This window comes from Phyllobates terribilis, unplaced genomic scaffold (assembly GCF_046119375.1).
Source record: "Phyllobates terribilis strain yellow unplaced genomic scaffold, ASM4611937v1 Scaffold_8__6_contigs__length_399053987, whole genome shotgun sequence".
In the NCBI taxonomy this organism is placed as follows: Eukaryota; Metazoa; Chordata; class Amphibia; order Anura; family Dendrobatidae; genus Phyllobates; species Phyllobates terribilis.
In genome coordinates, this window is record NW_027362768.1 from 158879290 (window position 1) to 158900654 (window position 21365).

The window sequence follows — 21365 nt, forward strand, 5'->3', positions numbered from 1 at the left end:
CCCTATGTACAAGAATACAACTACTATAATACTGCCCCTATGTACAAGAATATAAGTACAATAATACTGCCCCTATGTACAAGAATATAAGTACAATAATACTGCCCCTATGTACAAGAATATAACTACTATAATACTGCCCCTATGTACAAGAATATAACAACTATAATACTGCCCCTATGTACAAGAATATAACTACTATAATACTGCTCCTATTTATAAGAATATAACTACTATAATACTGCCCCCTATGTACAAGAATATAACTACTATAACACTGCCCCCTGTGTACGAGAATATAACTACTATAATACTGCCCCCTATGTACAAAAATATAACTACTATAATACTGCTCCCATGTACAAAAATATAACTACTATAACACTGCCCCCTATGTACGAGAATATAACTACTATAATACTGCCCCCTATGTACAAAAATATAACTACTATAATACTGCCCCCATGTACAAAAATATAACTACTATAACACTGCCCCCTATGTACGAGAATATAACTACTATAATACTGCCCCCTATGTACAAGAATATAACTACTATAATACTGCCCCTATGTACAAGAATATAACTACTATAATACTGCTCCCTATGTACAAGAATATAACTGCTATAATACTGCTCCTATGTACAAGAATATAACTACTATAATACTGCCCCCTATGTACAAGAATATAACTACTATAACACTGCCCTCTTTGTACGAGAATATAACTACTATAATACTGCCCCCATGTACAAAAATATAACTACTATAATACTGCCCCCATGTACAAAAATATAACTACTATAATACTGCCCCCATGTACAAAAATATAACTACTATAACACTGCCCCCTATGTACGAGAATATAACTACTATAATACTGCCCCCTATGTACAACAATATAACTACTATAATACTGCCCCTATGTACAAGAATATAACTACTATAATACTGCCCCTATGTACAAGAATATAACTACTATAATACTGCCCCTATGTACAAGAATATAACTACTATAATACTGCTCTTTTGTACAAGAATATAACTACTATAATACTGCCCCTATGTACAAGAATACAACTACAATAATACTGCCCCTATGTACAAGAATATAACTACTATAATACTGCCCCTATGTACAAGAATATAACTACTATAATACTGCCCCTATGTACAAGAATATAACTACTATAATACTGCCCCTATGTACAACAATATAACTACTATAATACTACCCCTATGTACAAAAATATAACTACTATAATACTGCTCCTATGAACAAGAATATAACTACAATAACACTGCCCCCTATGTACGAGACTATAACTACTATAATACTGCCCCCTATGTACAAGAATATAACTACTATAATACTGCCCCTATGAACAAGAAAATAACTACAATAACACTGCCCCCTATGCACGAGAATATAACTACTATAATACAGCACCCTATGTACAAGAATATAACTACTATAATACTGCCCCCTATGTACAAGAATATAACTACTATAATACTGCCCCTATGTACAAGAATATAACTACTATAATACTGCCCCTATGTACAAGAATATAACTACTATAATACTGCCCCTATGTACGAGAATATAACTACTATAATACTGCCCCTATGAACAAGAATATAACTACTATAATACTGCTCCCTATGTACAAGAATATAACTACTATAATACTGCTCCTGTATACAAGAATATAACTACTATAATACTGCTCCTATGTATAATAATATAACTACTATAATACTGCCCCTATGAACAAGAATATATTATAATCTGGCCCCCTATGTACAAGAATATATCTACTATAATCCGGCCCCCTATGTACAAGAATATAACTACTATAATACTGTCCCTTATGTGCAAGAATATAACTACTATAATACTACTCCTATGTACAAGAATATAACTACTATAATACTGCTCCTATGTACAAGAATATAACTACTATAATACTGCTCCTATGTACAAGAATATAACTACTATAATACTGCTCCTATGTACAAGAATATAACTACTATAATACTGCTCCTGTATACAAGAATATAACTACTATAATACTGCTCCTATGTACAAGAATAGAACTACTATAACACTGCCCCCTATGTACAAGAATAGAACTACTATAATACTACCCCTATGAACAAGAATATAACTACAATAACACTGCCCCCTATGTACAAGAATATAACTACTATAATACTGCTCCTGTGTACAAGAATATATGTACTATAATCTGGCCCCCTATGTACAAGAATATATCTACTATAATACTGTCCCCTATGTACAAGAATAGAACTACTATAATACTGTCCTTTATGTGAAAGAATAGAACTACTATAATACTGCTCCCTATGTACAAGACTATAACTACTATAATACTGCCCCTATGTACAAGAATATAACTACTATAATACTGCTCCTATGTACAAGAATAGAACTACTATAATATTGCTCCCTATGTACAAGAATATAACTACTATAATACTGCTCCTATGTACAAGAATATAACTACTATAATACTGCCCCTATGTACAAGAATATAACTACTATAATACGGCTCCTATGTACAAGAATAGAACTACTATAATACTGCTCCTATGTACAAGAATAGAACTACTATAATACTGCCCCTATGTACAAGAATATAAATACTATAATACTGCTCCTATGTACAAGAATATAACTACTATAATACTGCTCCTATGTAAAGAATATAACTACTATAATATTGCTCCTATGTACAAGAATAGAACTACTATAATACTGCCCCTATGTACAAGAATGGAACTACTATAATACTGCCCCTATGTACAAGAATGGAACTACTATAATACTGCCCCTATGTACAAGAATATAACTACTATAATACTGCTCCTATGTACAAGAATATAACTACTATAATACTGCTCCCTAAGTACAAGACTATAACTACTATAATACTGCCCCTATGTACAAGAATATAACTACTATAATACTGCTCCAATGTACAAGAATATAACTACTATAATACTGCTCCTATGTACAAGAATATAACTACTATAATACTGCTCCTATGTACAAGAATATAACTACTATAATACTGCTCCTATGTACAAGAATATAACTACTATAATACTGCTCTTTTGTACAAGAATATAACTACTATAATACTGCCCCTATGTACAAGAATATAACTACTATAATACTGCCCCTATGTACAAGAATATAACTACAATAATACTGCCCCTATGTACAAGAATATAACTACTATAATACTGCCCCTATGTACAAGAATATAACTACTATAATACTGCCCCTATGTACAAGAATATAACTACAATAATACTGCCCCTATGTACAAGAATATAACTACTATAATACTGCCCCTATGTACAAAAATATAACTACTATAATACTGCTCCTATGTACAAGAATATAACTACTATAATACTGCCCCTATGTACAAGAATATAACTACTATAATACTGCCCCTATGCACAAAAATATAACTACTATAATACTGCTCCTATGTACAAGAATATAACTACTATAATACTGCTCCTATGAACAAGAATATAACTACAATAACACTGCCCCCTATGTACGAGACTATAACTACTATAATACTGCCCCCTATGTACAAGAATATAACTACTATAATACTGCCCCTATGAACATAGTAACATAGTTTGTAAAGCCGAATAAAGACTTGCGTCCATCAAGTTCGACCTGTTAGTTCTGTAATTGCTAAAGTTGATCCAGAGGAGGACAAAAACCCCAAATGATTTGGCCAATCTTCACCTGAGGAAAAATTCCCTCCCGACTCTGAAACCAGCAGTCAGAATAAATCCCTGTATCAACCTACTATTTTATTTTATTTTTAAGTATATGCTGAAATCTGCCTGGTATCTAGAAATGCATCCAGTCCCCGCTTGAACTGGTGTAGTGAATCTGACATTACCGTCTCCTCACTCAGTGAATTCCATGTTCTCACTGCTCTTACCGTAAAGAACCCCTTCCTATGCTGGTGCTGAAACCTTTTCTCTTCCAGTCTTAGTGAGTGCCCTCTTGTTACCGTAATATCCCTCCTTTTGAACAAATCCCGGGCAAGATCTCTATACTGTCCCCTAACATATTTGTACACATTTATTATGTCCCCCCTCAACCTTCTCTTTTCCAGGCTGAATAGTCCTAGTTTTGCCAACCTCTCTGGGGAACAAGAATATAACTACAATAACACTGCCCCCTATGTACGAGAATATAACTACTATAATACAGCCCCCTATGTACTAGAATATAACTACTATAAGACTACCCCTATGTACAAAAATATAACTACTATAATACTGCCCCCTATGTACAAGAATATAACTACTATAATACTGCCCCCATGTACAAGAATATAACTACTATAATACTGCCCCTATGTACAAGAATATAACTACTATAATACTGCCCCCTATGTACAAGAATATAACTGATATAATACTGCCCCTATGTACAAGAATATAACTACTATAATACTGCCCCCTATGTACAAGAATATAACTACTATAATACTGCCCCTATGTACAAGAATATAACTACTATAATACTGCCCCTATGTACAAGAATATAACTACTATAATACTGCCCCCTATGTACAAGAATATAACTACTATATTACTGCCCCTATGTACAAGAATATAACTACTATAATACTGCCCCCTATGTACAAGAATATAACTACTATAATACTGCCCCCTATGTACAAGAATATAACTACTATAACACTGCTCCTATGTACAAGATTAGTACTACTATAATACTGCCCCCTATGTACAAGAATATAACTACTATAATACTGCTCCTATGTACAGGAATATAACTACTATAATACTGCTCCTATGTACAGGAATATAACTACTATAATACTGCTCCCTATGTACAAGAATATAACTACTATAATACTGCTCCTATGTACAAGAATATAACTACTATAACACTGCTCCTATGTACAAGAATATAACTACTATAATACTGCCCCTATGTACAAGAATATAACTACTATAATACTGCCCCTATGTACAAGAATATAACTACTATAACACTGCTCCTATGTACAAGATTAGAACTACTATAATACTGCTCCCTATGTACAAGAATATAACTACTATAATACTGCTCCTATGTACAGGAATATAACTACTATAATACTGCTCCCTATGTACAAGAATATAACTACTATAATACTGCTCCTATGTACAAGAATATAACTACTATAACACTGCTCCTATGTACAAGAATATAACTACTATAATACTGCCCCTATGTACAAGAATATAACTACTATAATACTGCCCCTATGTACAAGAATATAACTACTATAATACTGCCCCCTATGTACAAGAATATAACTACTATATTACTGCCCCTATGTACAAGAATATAACTACTATAATACTGCCCCCTATGTACAAGAATATAACTACTATAATACTGCCCCCTATGTACAAGAATATAACTACTATAACACTGCTCCTATGTACAAGAATATAACTACTATAATACTGCCCCTAAGTACAAGAATATAACTACTATAATACTGCCCCTATGTACAAGAATATAACTACTATAACACTGCTCCTATGTACAAGATTAGAACTACTATAATACTGCTCCCTATGTACAAGAATATAACTACTATAATACTGCTCCTACGTACAGGAATATAACTACTATAATACTGCTCCCTATGTACAAGAATATAACTACTATAATACTGCCCCTATGTACAAGAATATAACTACTATAATACTGCTCCTAATGTACAAGAATATAACTACTATAATACTGCTCCTAATGTACAAGAATATATCTACTATAATACTGCTCATATGTACAAGAATATAACTACTATAATACTGCCCCTATGTACAAGAATATAACTACTATAATACTGCTCCTATGTACAAGAATAGAACTACTATAATACTGCCCCTATGTACAAGAATATAACTACTATAATACTGCTCCTAATGTACAAGAATATAACTACTATAATACTGCCCCTATGTACAAGAATATAACTACTATAATACTGCCCCTATGTACAAGAATATAACTACTATAATACTGCCCCTATGTACAAGAATATAACTACTATAATACTGCTCCTATGTACAAGAATATAACTACTATATACTGCCCCTATGTATAAGAATATAACTACTATAATACTGCCCCTATGTACAAGAATATAACTACTATAATACTGCTCCTATGTACAAGAATATAACTACTATAATACTGCTCCTATGTACAAGAATATAACTACTATAATACTGCTCCTATGTATAAGAATATAACTACTATAATACTGCCCCTATGTACTAGAATATAACTACTATAATACTGCTTCTATGTACAAGAATATAACTGCTATAATACTGCCCCTATGTACAAGAATATAACTACAATAATACTGTTCCCTATGTACAAGAATATAACTACTGTAATACTGTTCCCTATTGTAAGGCAGCGCTAGTCATCATACTGGGGGATACTCGCTGCACCGGGGAAATTAAGCACACGTGCAATGTCCTTCCGGTATTTTCTCAATACAGCAGTTTATTATCTTATCATAATCCGCTGTTCACACACATAATGTCCATCTTAGTTTGTCACTGGCATGTTTACACACTTAACATCCGGGAGTCTCTCAAATAGCAGACAGGTCCAATTGGCCCAGGTCACAGCCTTCAGCAAGGTAATACTATAGCAATGTGCATAACACAGTCCATGTAACAAACTGTATTACCTTGCCGGGTTTAGTTGCTGCAGTCCATTTAATCCGCCACCACTGTGGCTTTGTGGCTTCCCAGGTGGGGGTCTCTAGCCGTCGTCCCGTCTAAGCTAACTGGAATGTTTCACTCACACACATCCAGTCTGCGCCTTTCCGGACTCTTCACCAAGCCGCTGTCTTCCAAGGCCACTAGCATCCACTCACATGATCCAGTCTCAGCCTTTCACTCTGCCAGGCTTCACTCAGCCTCACTAGGCAGAACGGTGTCCCACGCACATGGGGAACAGGCCTCATGTCTCTCACACCGAACACACCTGTCTCCAATTACCGGGGTTTATATATCCTGTGCACACATACACCCATACTGACAGGACCTTGCTGATGTCACAGTCATGTGATCAGTCAGCTGTGAGTATAGGTCCTGTGTGCTGTCCCAGTCATGTGTACAGACCTTTACTGTGCATACAGGACCTGTGTGATGTCACAGTCATGTGACCAGTCAGTTAAAGGGGAAGGTACATGGTCAGGTAAAACACATCCTGGACCATTTACAGTAATGCTAGCAAGCTGCTGCATTACACTATGTACAAGAATATAACTACTATAATACTGTTCCCTATGTAAAAGAATATAACTACTATAATACTGGAGAAGCCATTGGAGACCCACCTCTGTGACAAGACACTATTTGTAATACCGCCCCTGCGACCAGACACTATTGGTAGTGCCGCCCCTGTGACCAGACACTGTTTGTAGTGCCGCCCCTGTGACCAGACACTATTGGTAGTGCCGCCCCTGTGACCAGACACTGTTTGTAGTGCCGCCCCTGTGACCAGACACTGTTTGTAGTGCCGCCCCTGTGACCAGACACTGTTTGTAGTGCCGCCCCTGTGACCAGACACTGTTTGTAGTGCCGCCCCTGTGACCAGACACTGTTTGTAGAGCCGCCCCTGTGACCAGACACTATTGGTAGTGCCGCCCCTGTGACCAGACACTGTTTGTAGTGCCGCCCCTGTGACCAGATGTAGCGCCGGCGTCCCTGCCCTCTGCTAGGCAGGGACGCTGTTCCCCTCACCCCTCTGCTCCGAGCCCGGTGTCCTCCTCCCGCTCCGCTGAAAACGAATTTGAGGTAGAGAACATTCTGGCCACCAAAAGGGTAAGAGGGAAGACCTTTTTTCTAGTAGATTGGAAGGGGTTTGGTCCTGAAGAGAGAACGTGGGAGCCCCGGGAGAACATCCATGCCCCTCTCATCCTAGCTAAATTTCTCTCTGGCCTAAAAAAGGGGGGGCCTAAAGGGGGGGGTACTGTAGCGCCGGCGTCCCTGCCCTCTGCTAGGCAGGGACGCTGTTCCCCTCACCCCTCTGCTCCGAGCCCGGTGTCCTCCTCCCGCTCTGCTGGCAGCACGCGCTCCTTCCCGGCCACTGTGCTTAGGGCGCGCGCGCTCCCTCCCTCTTAAAGGGGCCGCGCGCGCCGTCCTAAGGAGTCCCCGGCCAATGGCCGGAGGACTTCACCATATATAAGGCACCTCCTCCAAAATGGAGGTGCCCGAGCAATGTTGTTGCACTGTTCACTACTCTGCTTCAGCCCTCAGGTCCCGTTGCCAGTTACCTGCCAGAAACCTGCCAGTTTGCTGTCTGTTTCCTGCCTGACATTCCTCCTACCTGCTTGCTAGCCTGAGGTCCGACGGTCTGCCTTCCTACTCCTGTCAGTCTGTCTATGGACCAGCTTGCCCGCTCACCTGGGAGCGCACATCTGCTACCTGCCTGCTAGCCTACCTGGAGGCTCCGCCGTCACGTGCTGTGACCACCTGCCATTCCAGAGACTCCTGCCCGCTCACCTGGGAGCGCACATCTGCTACCTGCCTGCTAGCCTACCTGGAGGCTCCGCCGTCACGTGCTGTGACCACCTGCCATTCCAGAGACTCCTGCCCGCTCACCTGGGAGCGCTCATCTGCTGCCTGTCTGTTGGCCTACCTGGAGGCTCCGCCGTCACGTGCTGTGACCACCTGCCATTCCAGAGACTCCTGCCCGCTCACCTGGGAGCGCTCATTTGCTGCCTGTCTGTTGGCCTACCTGGAGGCTCCGCCGTCACATGCTGTGACCACCCGTTTATCCAGAGACTCTCGCTTGCTCACCTGGGAGCACACATCTACCATCTGCCTGCTAGCCTACCTGGAGGCTCAGCCATCACAGGTCGTACCTACCCTTTACCCAGAGACTGCCCCGGTCACTTGCCGTGACCTCCTGCCCGTTCATCCAGAGACTGCCCCGGTCACTTGCCGTGACCCCCTGCCCGTTCATCCAGAGACTGCCCCGGTCACTTGCCGTGACCCCCTGCCCGTTCATCCAGAGACTGCCCTGGTCACTTGCCGTGACCCCCTGCCCGTTCATCCAGAGACTACCCCGGTCACTTGCCGTGACCTCCAGCCCGTTCACCCAGAGACTGTCCCGGTCACCTGCTGTGACTGCCTGCCCGTCTTCCCTGGTCGCCACCCGCTCCCTTACAAGGACCGCCCCCTTGTATAGTAGCTCAGAGGTTCCGCCTCCCAGACCCGTTACAGTTTGCTCGGGCCATGGAACCCGGTGGCACCCAAGCTCCCTCACTGTCGGACCTGTGTCATGAACTGTCCCGTCAGAGGTCCCAACAGGAGTCCATCCTGGGTCACCTGCGGAATGTCAATTCTCGCCTGGACACTCTGACTGCTCCACCAGCAACCACCGCCAGTGCCATGACTCGCAATCTGGCAGCTCCGCTGCCCACCAATACTATGGTATCCTACCCCGGACCCCGGCTTTCTGCACCTCCTCGCTTCGGAGGCGACTCCGCTCAGGCTCGGGGCTTTATAAATCAGTGCACCCTGCACTTTGAACTCCTGTCCCACCAGTTTAACTCCGACCGGGCCAAAATTGCCTTCATCATGTCCCATCTCACCGGGGAGGCCCTGGCCTGGCTAAATCCTCTATGGGAGAGAGGAGACCCCCTGGTGTCCGACTTGCCTGCCTTTCTCACGGCTTTTCGGAAAGTCTTCGACGAACCTGGACGGAAGACCTCATCCGCATCATCTCTGCTACGCCTCCGTCAGGGAAGTCTCACCGTGGGCCAATATGCCATACGGTTCCGTACCCTTGCCTCGGAGCTGGCCTGGGATAACGACGCTCTGGTATCTGTCTTCTGGGAGGGTCTGTCCGGCCGTATTAAAGATGAACTTGCCGGTCGAGACATTCCTACCACTCTCGATGACCTAATAACTCTTGCCACCCGGATTGACCTACGGTTCCAGGAGCGTGCCAAAGAGGTCACTCGTGAGAGGAGGTTTCCACGTCTAGCTCCTACTTTTCAGAAATCCGTCACTCCCTCCATTTCTCCCCAGGTACACTCTCCTGAGCCTATGCAGGTCGACCAGACCAAGATGGTCAAAACCAGTCAGGACTTACGCCGTGCCGAGGGGAGCTGCTTCTACTGTGGCAGTAAGGAGCACCGGATCCGTACCTGCCCGGAGAGGTCGGGAAACGCCTGTGTCTAGGTTCGCTCAGAGAGGTCGACCTAGACAAGAATAAATCCTCTCCATCTCTGCTGCTGTAATGCAGGTGGCTCCCGTGAGTCTAAATCGTCTCCCTCCCGGTAAGACGTTCGTATCAGTACCTGATCGGGAGAAGATCCTACACTGGGGTCACTCGTCTAAACTAGCTGGTCACGCCGGTCAGAAAAAGACCCTCCAGCTTATTACCCGGCACTACTGGTGGCCTACCCTGCACAAGGACGTAATAGACTTTGTTTCTGCCTGTGTGTCCTGCGCCCGCAACAAGGTTCCGAGACATCTGCCAGCCGGTCGCCTCCTTCCGCTCCCAGTACCTGCTGCCCCCTGGCAGCATATAGCAATGGACTTTATAACTGATCTCCCCGTCTCTGCCGGTTGTACGGTCATTTGGGTGGTCGCTGACCGCTTTTCCAAGATGGCTCATTTCGTTCCCCTGCCAGGCCTCCCGTCTGCACCCGAGCTGGCTAAAGACTTTATCCGCCACATCTTCCGTCTTCATGGCCTGCCCCTCCACATCGTGTCGGATCGTGGGGTACAGTTCACCTCACGCTTCTGGAGAGCCACTTGTAAACTGCTAGACGTCACCCTGGACTTCTCCTCCGCTTACCACCCACAGTCTAATGGTCAAGTGGAGCAGATCAATCAGAACCTGACCAGTTACCTCCGGCACTTCGTTAATGCCCACCATTCAGACTGGGTGGATCTCCTGCCATGGGCCGAATTTTCTTACAACAATCACGAGAGCGAATCTTCCTCCAAATCCCCGTTTTTTGTTGTCTTCGGTCAGCATCCTCGGATCCCATTTCCCGTCTCCACCTCGGTGGACAACCCGGCTGCGGAATCTCTTGTTAACAAATTTTCCTCCATATGGGAGAGTACCCGATCCGCACTCCTTCTGTCATCCGAGCGTATGAAAAGACATGCTGACAAAAAACGTCTGGATCCTCCTCAATTCCGTCCAGGGGATAAGGTCTGGCTCTCGTCCAAGTATGTCCGGCTCAAGATTCCTTCCTATAAGTTAGGGCCTCGGTTCATCGGTCCTCTGGAGGTCATCAGTCAGATCAACCCGGTGGCCTATAAATTGAAACTCCCGGCCAACTTGCGGATCCCTAACTCCTTCCATGTATCTCTCCTCAAACCTGTGGTACTTAACTCTTTTTCCAAGTCTACAGGTACGCCTCCTGCTCCGGTTTCCGCTGAAAACGAATTTGAGGTAGAGAACATTCTGGCCACCAAAAGGGTAAGAGGGAAGACCTTTTTTCTAGTAGATTGGAAGGGGTTTGGTCCTGAAGAGAGAACGTGGGAGCCCCGGGAGAACATCCATGCCCCTCTCATCCTAGCTAAATTTCTCTCTGGCCTAAAAAAGGGGGGGCCTAAAGGGGGGGGTACTGTAGCGCCGGCGTCCCTGCCCTCTGCTAGGCAGGGACGCTGTTCCCCTCACCCCTCTGCTCCGAGCCCGGTGTCCTCCTCCCGCTCTGCTGGCAGCACGCGCTCCTTCCCGGCTACTGTGCTTAGGGCGCGCGCGCTCCCTCCCTCTTAAAGGGGCCGCGCGCGCCGTCCTAAGGAGTCCCCGGCCAATGGCCGGAGGACTTCACCATATATAAGGCACCTCCTCCAAAATGGAGGTGCCCGAGCAATGTTGTTGCACTGTTCACTACTCTGCTTCAGCCCTCAGGTCCCGTTGCCAGTTACCTGCCAGAAACCTGCCAGTTTGCTGTCTGTTTCCTGCCTGACATTCCTCCTACCTGCTTGCTAGCCTGAGGTCCGACGGTCTGCCTTCCTACTCCTGTCAGTCTGTCTATGGACCAGCTTGCCCGCTCACCTGGGAGCGCACATCTGCTACCTGCCTGCTAGCCTACCTGGAGGCTCCGCCGTCACGTGCTGTGACCACCTGCCATTCCAGAGACTCCTGCCCGCTCACCTGGGAGCGCACATCTGCTACCTGCCTGCTAGCCTACCTGGAAGCTCCGCCGTCACGTGCTGTGACCACCTGCCATTCCAGAGACTCCTGCCCGCTCACCTGGGAGCGCTCATCTGCTGCCTGTCTGTTGGTCTACCTGGAGGCTCCGCCGTCACGTGCTGTGACCACCTGCCATTCCAGAGACTCCTGCCCGCTCACCTGGGAGCGCTCATCTGCTGCCTGTCTGTTGGCCTACCTGGAGGCTCCGCCGTCACATGCTGTGACCACCCGTTTATCCAGAGACTCTCGCTTGCTCACCTGGGAGCACACATCTACCATCTGCCTGCTAGCCTACCTGGAGGCTCAGCCATCACAGGTCGTACCTACCCTTTACCCAGAGACTGCCCCGGTCACTTGCCCGTGACCTCCTGCCCGTTCATCCAGAGACTGCCCCGGTCACTTGCCGTGACCCCCTGCCCGTTCATCCAGAGACTGCCCCGGTCACTTGCCGCGACCCCCTGCCCGTTCATCCAGAGACTGCCCCGGTCACTTGCCGTGACCCCCTGCCCGTTCATCCAGAGACTGCCCCGGTCTCTTGCCGTGACCCCCTGCCCGTTAATCCAGAGACTACCCCGGTCACTTGCCGTGACCTCCAGCCCGTTCACCCAGAGACTGTCCCGGTCACCTGCTGTGACTGCCTGCCCGTCTTCCCTGGTCGCCACCCGCTCCCTTACAAGGACCGCCCCCTTGTATAGTAGCTCAGAGGTTCCGCCTCCCAGACCCGTTACACCAGACACTGTGTGTAGTGCCGCCCCTGTGACCAGACACTATTTGTAGTGCCGCCCCTGTGACCAGACACTGTTTGTAGTGCCGCCCCTGTGACCAGACACTGTTTGTAGTGCGGCCCCTGTGACCAGACACTGTTTGTAGTGCGGCCCCTGTGACCAGACACTGTTTGTAGTGCGGCCCCTGTGACCAGACACTATTTGTAATGCCGCCCCTGTGATCAGACACTATTTGTAGTGCAGCCCCTGTGACCAGACACTGTTTGTAGTGCCGCCCCTGTGATCAGACACTATTTGTAATGCCGCCCCTGTGATCAGACACTATTTGTAGTGCAGCCCCTGTGATCAGACACTATTTGTAGTGCCGCCCCTGTGATCAGACACTGTTTGTAGTGCCGCCCCTGTGATCAGACACTATTTGTAGTGCAGCCCCTGTGATCAGACACTGTTTGTAGTGCCGCCCCTGTGATCAGACACTATTTGTAATGCCGCCCCTGTGATCAGACACTATTTGTAGTGCAGCCCCTGTGACCAGACACTGTTTGTAGTGCCGCCCCTGTGACCAGACACTGTTTGTAGTGCCGCCCCTGTGACCAGACACTGTTTGTAGTGCCGCCCCTGTGACCAGGCTGCTCAATCACCTCGTCCACAGCTTCTGTTGCCATCTTAGTTTTCTCTGAGACATCACAGCGCTTCAGGGTACATCACAGATATCTGTGGTGATGGAGCCGGTCTCTGATTTGCGCTTCCTGTGGTTTCGGCAGCATCAATCACCTGACAAGTTCCCTTTAATTCTGACAGAATATGTGACAGAGACCCTGAACAAGCTGTCACTGTAAATGTGAACACAGGCGTAACTAATATTTTTGAGATGCTGCTTCTTGTGCTCTGATCGTTACTTTGTATTTAGATAGATCTTGATGTATTTTATTACAGGTAGTTGACTAAATAATATCATCGGTGTTACATCATTTGTAGAAATGCATCTTTTACAATGTACAGTATCACCTGAGGGGTCACTAGAAGCAGAATGTTACATTTTACCAAACATCATCTATGTTATTATCCTGAACAGCTTCTGTAATGCACCCATAATCCTGTCCAACAGAGAGGAAGGGGACTAGAGCTCTAGTGCCACCTACAGGAAGTAGCAATCCTAAATCAGTGCTGACTTTTAGGATTGCTACTTCCAGTAGGTGGCACTAGAGATCAAGTCCTCTTCCTCTCTGAAAAGGCAATTTGCATATTTAATTTCCCAGAGGAACATTGCAAGGCCTATGAGTTTCCTTACACTGGTGGAGTACATACAGTACAGACCAAAAGTTTGGACACACCTTCTCATTTAAAGATTTTTCTGTATTTTCATGCCTATGAAAATTGCACATTCACACTGAAGGCATCAAAACTATGAATTAACACATGTGGAATTATATACTTAACAAAAAAGTGTGAAACAACTGAAAATATGTCTTATATTCTAGGTTCTTCAAAGTAGCCACCTTTTGCTTTGATGACTGCTTTGCACACTCTTGGCATTCTCTTGATGAGCTTCAAGAGGTAGTCACCGGAAATGGTTTTCACTTCACAGGTGTGCCCTGTCAGGTTTAATAAGTGGGATTTCTTGCCTTATAAATGGGGTTGGGACCATCAGTTGTGTTGTACAGAAGTCTGGTGGATACACAGCTGATAGTCCTACTGAATAGACTGTTAGAATTTGTATTACGGCAAGAAAAAAGCATTCAGTAGGACTATCAGCTGTGTATCCACCAGACTTCTGTACAACACAACTGATGGTCCCAACCCCATTTATAAGGCAAGAAATCCCACTTATTAAACCTGACAGGGCACACCTGTGAAGTGAAAACCATTTCCGGTGACTACCTCTTGAAGCTCATCAAGAGAATGCCAAGAGTGTGCAAAGCAGTCATCAGCAAAAGGTGGCTACTTTGAAGAACCTAGAATATAAGACATATTTTCAGTTGTTTCACACTTTTTTGTTAAGTATATAATTCCACATGTGTTAATTCATAGTTTTGATGCCTTCAGTGTGAATGTACAATTTTCATAGTCAACAAAATACAGAAAAATCTTTAAATGAGAAGGTGTGTCCAAACTTTTGGTCTGTACTGCATATTACATTACTGATCCTGTACTGATCCTGAGCAACATCCTGTATTATACTCCAGAGCTGCACTCACAATTCTGCTGGTGCAGTCACTATGTACATACATTACTGATCCTGTACTGATCCTGAGTTACATCCTGTATTATACTCCAGAGCTGCACTCACTATTCTGCTGGTGCAGTCATTGTGTACATACATTACATGACTTATCCTGTACTGATCCTAAGCTACATCCTGTATTAAACTCCAGAGCTGTACTCACAATTCTGCAGGTGCAGTCACTGTGTACATACAGTACATTACCTATCCTGTACTGATCCTGAGTTACATCCTGTATTATACTCCAGAGCTGCACTCACTATTCTGCTGGTGCTGTCACTGTGTACATACATTACATTACTTATCCTGTACTGACCCTGAGCTACATCCTGTATTATATTCCAGAGCTGCACTCACTATTCTGCTGGTGCAATCACTGTGTATATACATTACATTACTGATCCTGTACTGATCCTGAGTTACATCCTGTATTATACTCCAGAGCTGCACTCACTATTCTGTTGGTGCAGTCACTGTGTACATACATTACATTACTGCTCCTGTATTGATCCTGAGTTACATCCTGTATTATACTCCAGAGCTGCACTCACTATTCTGCTGGTGTTGTCACTGTGTACATACATTACATTACTTATCCTGTACAGATCCTGAGTTACATCCTGTATTATACTCCAGAGCTGCACTCGCTATTCTGCTGGTACAGTCACTGTGTACATACATTACATTACTTATCCTGTACAGATCCTGAGTTACATCCTGTATTATACACCAGAGCTGCACTCACTATTCTGCTGGTGCAGTCACTGTGTACATACATTACATTACTGATCCTGTTCTGATCCTGAGCTACATCCTGTATTATACCCCAGAGCTGCACTCACTATTCTGCTGGTGCAGTCACCATGTACAGACATTACCTTACTTATCCTGTACTGATCCTGAGTTACATCCTGTATTATCCTCCAGAGCTGCAATCACTATTCTCCTTGTGCAGTCACTGTGTACATACATTACATTACTGATCCTGAGTTACATCCTGTATTATCCTCCAGAGCTGCACTCACTATTCTGCTGGTGCAGTCACTGTATACATACATTACATTACTGATCCTGAGTTACATCCTGTATTATACTCCAGAGCTGCACTCACTATTCTGCTGGTGCAGTCACTGTGTACATACATTACATTACTGATCCTGTACTGATCCTTAGTTACATCCTGTATTATACTCCAGAGCTGCACTCACTATTCTGCTAGTGGAGTCACTGTGTACATTACATTACTGATCCTGTACTGATCCTGAGTTATATCCTGTATTATACCCCAGAGCTGCACTCACTATTCTGCTGGTGCAGTCACTGTGTGTATACATTACATTACTGATCCTGTACTGATCCTGAGTTACATCCTGTATTATACTCCACAGCTGCACTCACTATTCTGCTGGTGCAGTCACTGTGTACATACATTACATTACTGATCCTGTACTGATCCTGAGTTACATCCTGTATTATACTCCAGAGCTGCACTCACTATTCTGCTGGTGCAGTCACTGTGTACATACATTACATTACTGATCCTGTACTGATCCTGAGTTACATCCTGTATTATACTCCAGAGCTGCACTCACTATTCTGCTGGAGCAGTCACTGTGTACATACATTATATTACTAGATTACTTTTCCGTGTTGAAATATGGAAGATGTAATATTTCTATGTGGCTGCTATGAGGGCACTGTGCTTGGCAGTGCTATGACTGTGTTCACACTGTACCAGTATCCGGACAGACACATTTCGGGCTGGATTACTTAGAGCCCATGCACACATCCTGTCATGCGCCAGATTCTGTACGGTAATAACACTGATTGGCTGCAGAGTGAAAAATAAAAAACTACTTTATTGCACACAATTGATGTCATTGATAATAATGGGAACGGAGTGAAACAAGCGCAGAGAAGCTGGAGGTGAAGTAAAGCGACATTTGTGCTTCCGTTCTTCGTCGGTTTCATGATCTCCGCTGGCTTTCAGTGAATGAAAACCTTCTTGTTTATGCTCTAAGACTGAAAACCAATCTGATCGTGTAGAGACAGAGCGGACGTAGCGGCGATCCTTCTGCCCCCTTACATCAGACGTGTGAGCATGCGGCGATCCACTTGCATACAGTCGACGAACAATCGTTATGAGCAGAAATCTTCCTATGTAACAGAGGGTTTCCATTCCAGGACAGCGAGCAAATCATGAAAATGGTCCGGAAAGCACAAGATCCATTGGAAGCTGCAGAGGTTTTTGTTATCCACGGATTAAGCTTTTGTCCTTTTTTAAATAAAACCAGAATATATGAAGCCGAGCGGAGTCACTGCTATATCTGCCCCTGAGCCGGAACATCTACAATTTGCATAAAGCTTTTATTTTTTTGCTTCTCTTTATTTTGGGGGTTCAGTCCACGGGGGGCTTTTCTGCTGTCTGCTAATAAGAAGGCGAAGGATGCAGGCCTGCAATAAGATAGGGACAGATTTACTACACATCCTCGCCACAGGCTGTGGGCCAGATATTATGCCCGCATCAGTCATATATTCTGTCAGGACCTCAATCACCAAAGTCCTACATAGGACTGCAGAATAACAAACCGTACCAGGGACCCGGGCCCACACTGACCTCCCCTCCAGCACTGTTACATAGGACTGCAGAATAACAGACCGCACCAGAGACCCAGGCCCACACTGTCCTCCCCTCCATCAATGTTACATAGGACTGCACAATAACACACAGCACCAGAGACCCAGGCCCACACTGTCCTCCCCTCCATCAATGTTACATAGGACTGCACAATAACACACTGCACTAGAGACCCAGGCCCACACTGACCTCCCCTCCAGCACTGTTACATAGGACTGCAGAATAACAGACCGCACCAGAGACCCAGGCCCACACTGTCCTCCCCTCCATCAATGTTACATAGGACTGCACAATAACACACAGCACCAGAGACCCAGGCCCACACTGTCCTCCCCTCCATCAATGTTACATAGGACTGCACAATAACACACAGCACCAGAGACCCAGGCCCACACTGACCTCCCCTCCAGCACTGTTACATAGGACTGCAGAATAACAGCACCAGGGAACCGGACCCACACTGACCTCCCCTCCAGCGATGTTACATAGGACTGCAGAATAACAGACTGTACCAGGGACCCGGGCCCACACTGACCTCCCCTCCAGCGATGTTACATCGGACTGCAGAATAACACACCGCACCAGAGACCCAGGCCCACACTGACCTCCTCTCCAGCAATGTTACATAGGACTGCAGAATATCAGACAGTACCAGGGACCTGGGCCCACACTGACCTCCCCTCCATCAATGTTACATTGAACTGCAGAATAACAGACAGTACCAGGGAACTGGTCCAACACTGACCTCCCCTCCAGCACTGTTACATAGGACTGCAGAATAACAAACCGCACCAGAGACCCAGGCCCACACTGACCTCCCCTCCAGTACAGTTACATAGGACTGCAGAATAACAGACCACACCAGAGACCCAGGCCCACACTGACCTCCTCTCCATCAATGTTACATAGGACTGCAGAATAACAGACTGTACCAGGGACCCGGGCCCACACTGATCTCCCCTCCAGCACTGTTACATAGGACTGCAGAATAACAGACCGCACCAGAGACCCAGGCCCACACTGACCTCCCCTCCATCAATGTTACATAGGACTGCACAATAACACACTGCACCAGAGACCCAGGCCCACACTGACCTCCCCTCCAGCACTGTTACATAGGACTGCAGAATAACAGACCGCACCAGAGACCCAGGCCCACACTGTCCTCCCCTCCATCAATGTTACATAGGACTGCACAATAACACACAGCACCAGAGACCCAGGCCCACACTGACCTCCCCTCCAGCACTGTTACATAGGACTGCAGAATAACAGCACCAGGGAACCGGACCCACACTGACCTCCCCTCCAGCGATGTTACATAGGACTGCAGAATAACAGAGAGTACCAGGGACCCGGGCCCACACTGACCTCCCCTCCATCAATGTTACATAGGACTGCACAATAACACACCGCACCAGAGACCCAGGCCCACACCGACCTCCCCTCCATCAATGTTACATTGAACTGCAGAATAACAGACAGTACCAGGGAACTGGGCCAACACTGACCTCCCCTCCAGTAATTCTACATAGGACTGCAGAATAACAGACAGTACAAGGACACCAGGCCCACACTGACCTCCCCTCCATCAATGTTACATAGGACTGCAGAATAACAGACCACAGCAGAGATCCGGGCCCACAATGACCTCCCCTCCAGCAATGTTACATAGGACTGCAGAATAACAGACCACACCAGTGATCCGGGCCCACAATGACCTCCCCTCCAGTAATGTTACATAGGACTGCAGAATAACAGACCACACCAGGGACCCAGGCCCACACTGACCTCCCCTCCAGCACTGTTACATAGGACTGCAGAATAACAGACCGCACCAGAGACCCGGGCCCACAATGACCTCTCCTCCAGCACTGTTACATAGGACTGCAGAATAACAGACCCCACCAGAGACCCGGGCCCACAATGACCTCCCCTCCAGCAATGTTACATAGGACTGCAGAATAACAGACCACACCAGAGACCCGGGCCCACAATGATCTCCCCTCCAGCAATGTTACATAGGACTGCAGAATAACAGACCGCACCAGAGACCCGGGCCCACAATGACCTCCCCTCCAGCACTGTTACATAGGACTGCAGAATAACAGACCGCACCAGAGACCCGGGCCCACAATGACCTCCCCTCCAGCAATGTTACATAGGACTGCAGAATAACAGACCACACCAGAGACCCGGGCCCACAATGACCTCCCCTCCAGCAATGTTACATAGGACTGCAGAATAACAGACCGCACCAGAGACCCGGGCCCACAATGACCTCCCCTCCAGCACTGTTACATAGGACTGCAGAATAACAGACCGCACCAGAGACCCGGGCCCACAATGACCTCCCCTCCAGCAATGTTACATAGGACTGCAGAATAACAGACCACACCAGGGATCCGGGCCCACAATGACCTCCCCTCCAGCAATGTTGCATAGGACTGCAGAATAACAGACCGCACCAGAGACCCGGGCCCACAATGATCTCCCCTCCAGCAATGTTACATAGGACTGCAGAATAACAGACCGCACCAGGGACCCGGACCCACACTGACCTCCCCTCCAGCTACATACAATTGCACTATAACAGACAGGACCAGGGAAGCAACCAATACCGGGTCCAGTATAGTGACCTCCCCTCCAGCAATGCTATGTAATGCAGTACAATGGAGGGGGCAGGGTCACTGGCCCGGGGGTCTCTGCCTGTGCAGAGTTTACGATTATTTTAGCAGGTATGCACGGCTCGTACATGAGGTTCCTTATTTCAATCACAAGCTGCTTCTCCTTTTCAGGCTTCTGCATACAATGATACAGACGCAAACATACATTATATTTACAAGCCTTATAACGGCTCCGTGCAGCCCCAGATAGCAGAATAAAGACCCTGCTAATAGGGTTCTCCACAAGATGAATATTGGTGACCTAGGCTCAGGGTAGGTCATCCATATCAAGCCAGTAGCATCCCCCTCCTCCGCTGCCTGAGCTGGTAACATCTGACTGGTGGTGTTTCCCTTGTGTTTGACCCCATTCAGCCATCAGCACCAGGTATTTCAAGAGCTGCTATAAAGCCTCCAGGGATCACTAAGAACCTTACATGGGACTGCCAGAGACGAGACGCTGCTGTATTCAAAGGCTTTTACTATACTAGACTTTAAATAGTTACAATAAACTAAATACGAGTGCATTCTTCGTACCGTTCTCTATTTTTTTCCGGCTCCGATGCAGCTTTAAATTGAAGATTTCTTCCTCAAGACGTTGATTTTCAAGCTCGACTGCCATGAGCTCCACATCCAGCGTCCGGGGACCATCAGTACCTGCAAATATCCCAAAGTTTATATATGAATAGTAGTAATATTCCTGAAGGAACAGTCCCACATATGGAGCCAAGATGGAGACATGGGAATCGGCAAATACATTAAATGAATATATTAACAAGGTTTGGCCGTGGTTGTGGACGGCGCCACCATTGCCCCCAATTCCTCTTACCAAA

At 45.7% G+C, this 21365-nt stretch overlaps 1 protein-coding gene across 2 annotated transcripts in view; it reads right to left on the minus strand.

Annotated features, from left to right (window-relative positions):
- The window catches only part of CCDC17 (coiled-coil domain containing 17), a 71217-nt gene that overhangs the window by 39096 nt on the left and 10756 nt on the right, over positions 1-21365 (minus strand). For both annotated transcript variants that reach the window (XM_073643604.1, XM_073643605.1), the window contains exon 9: positions 21070-21189. In XM_073643604.1, the coding sequence (XP_073499705.1) occupies positions 21070-21189 (120 nt within the window). The remainder of the gene's footprint in view (positions 1-21069; positions 21190-21365) is intronic.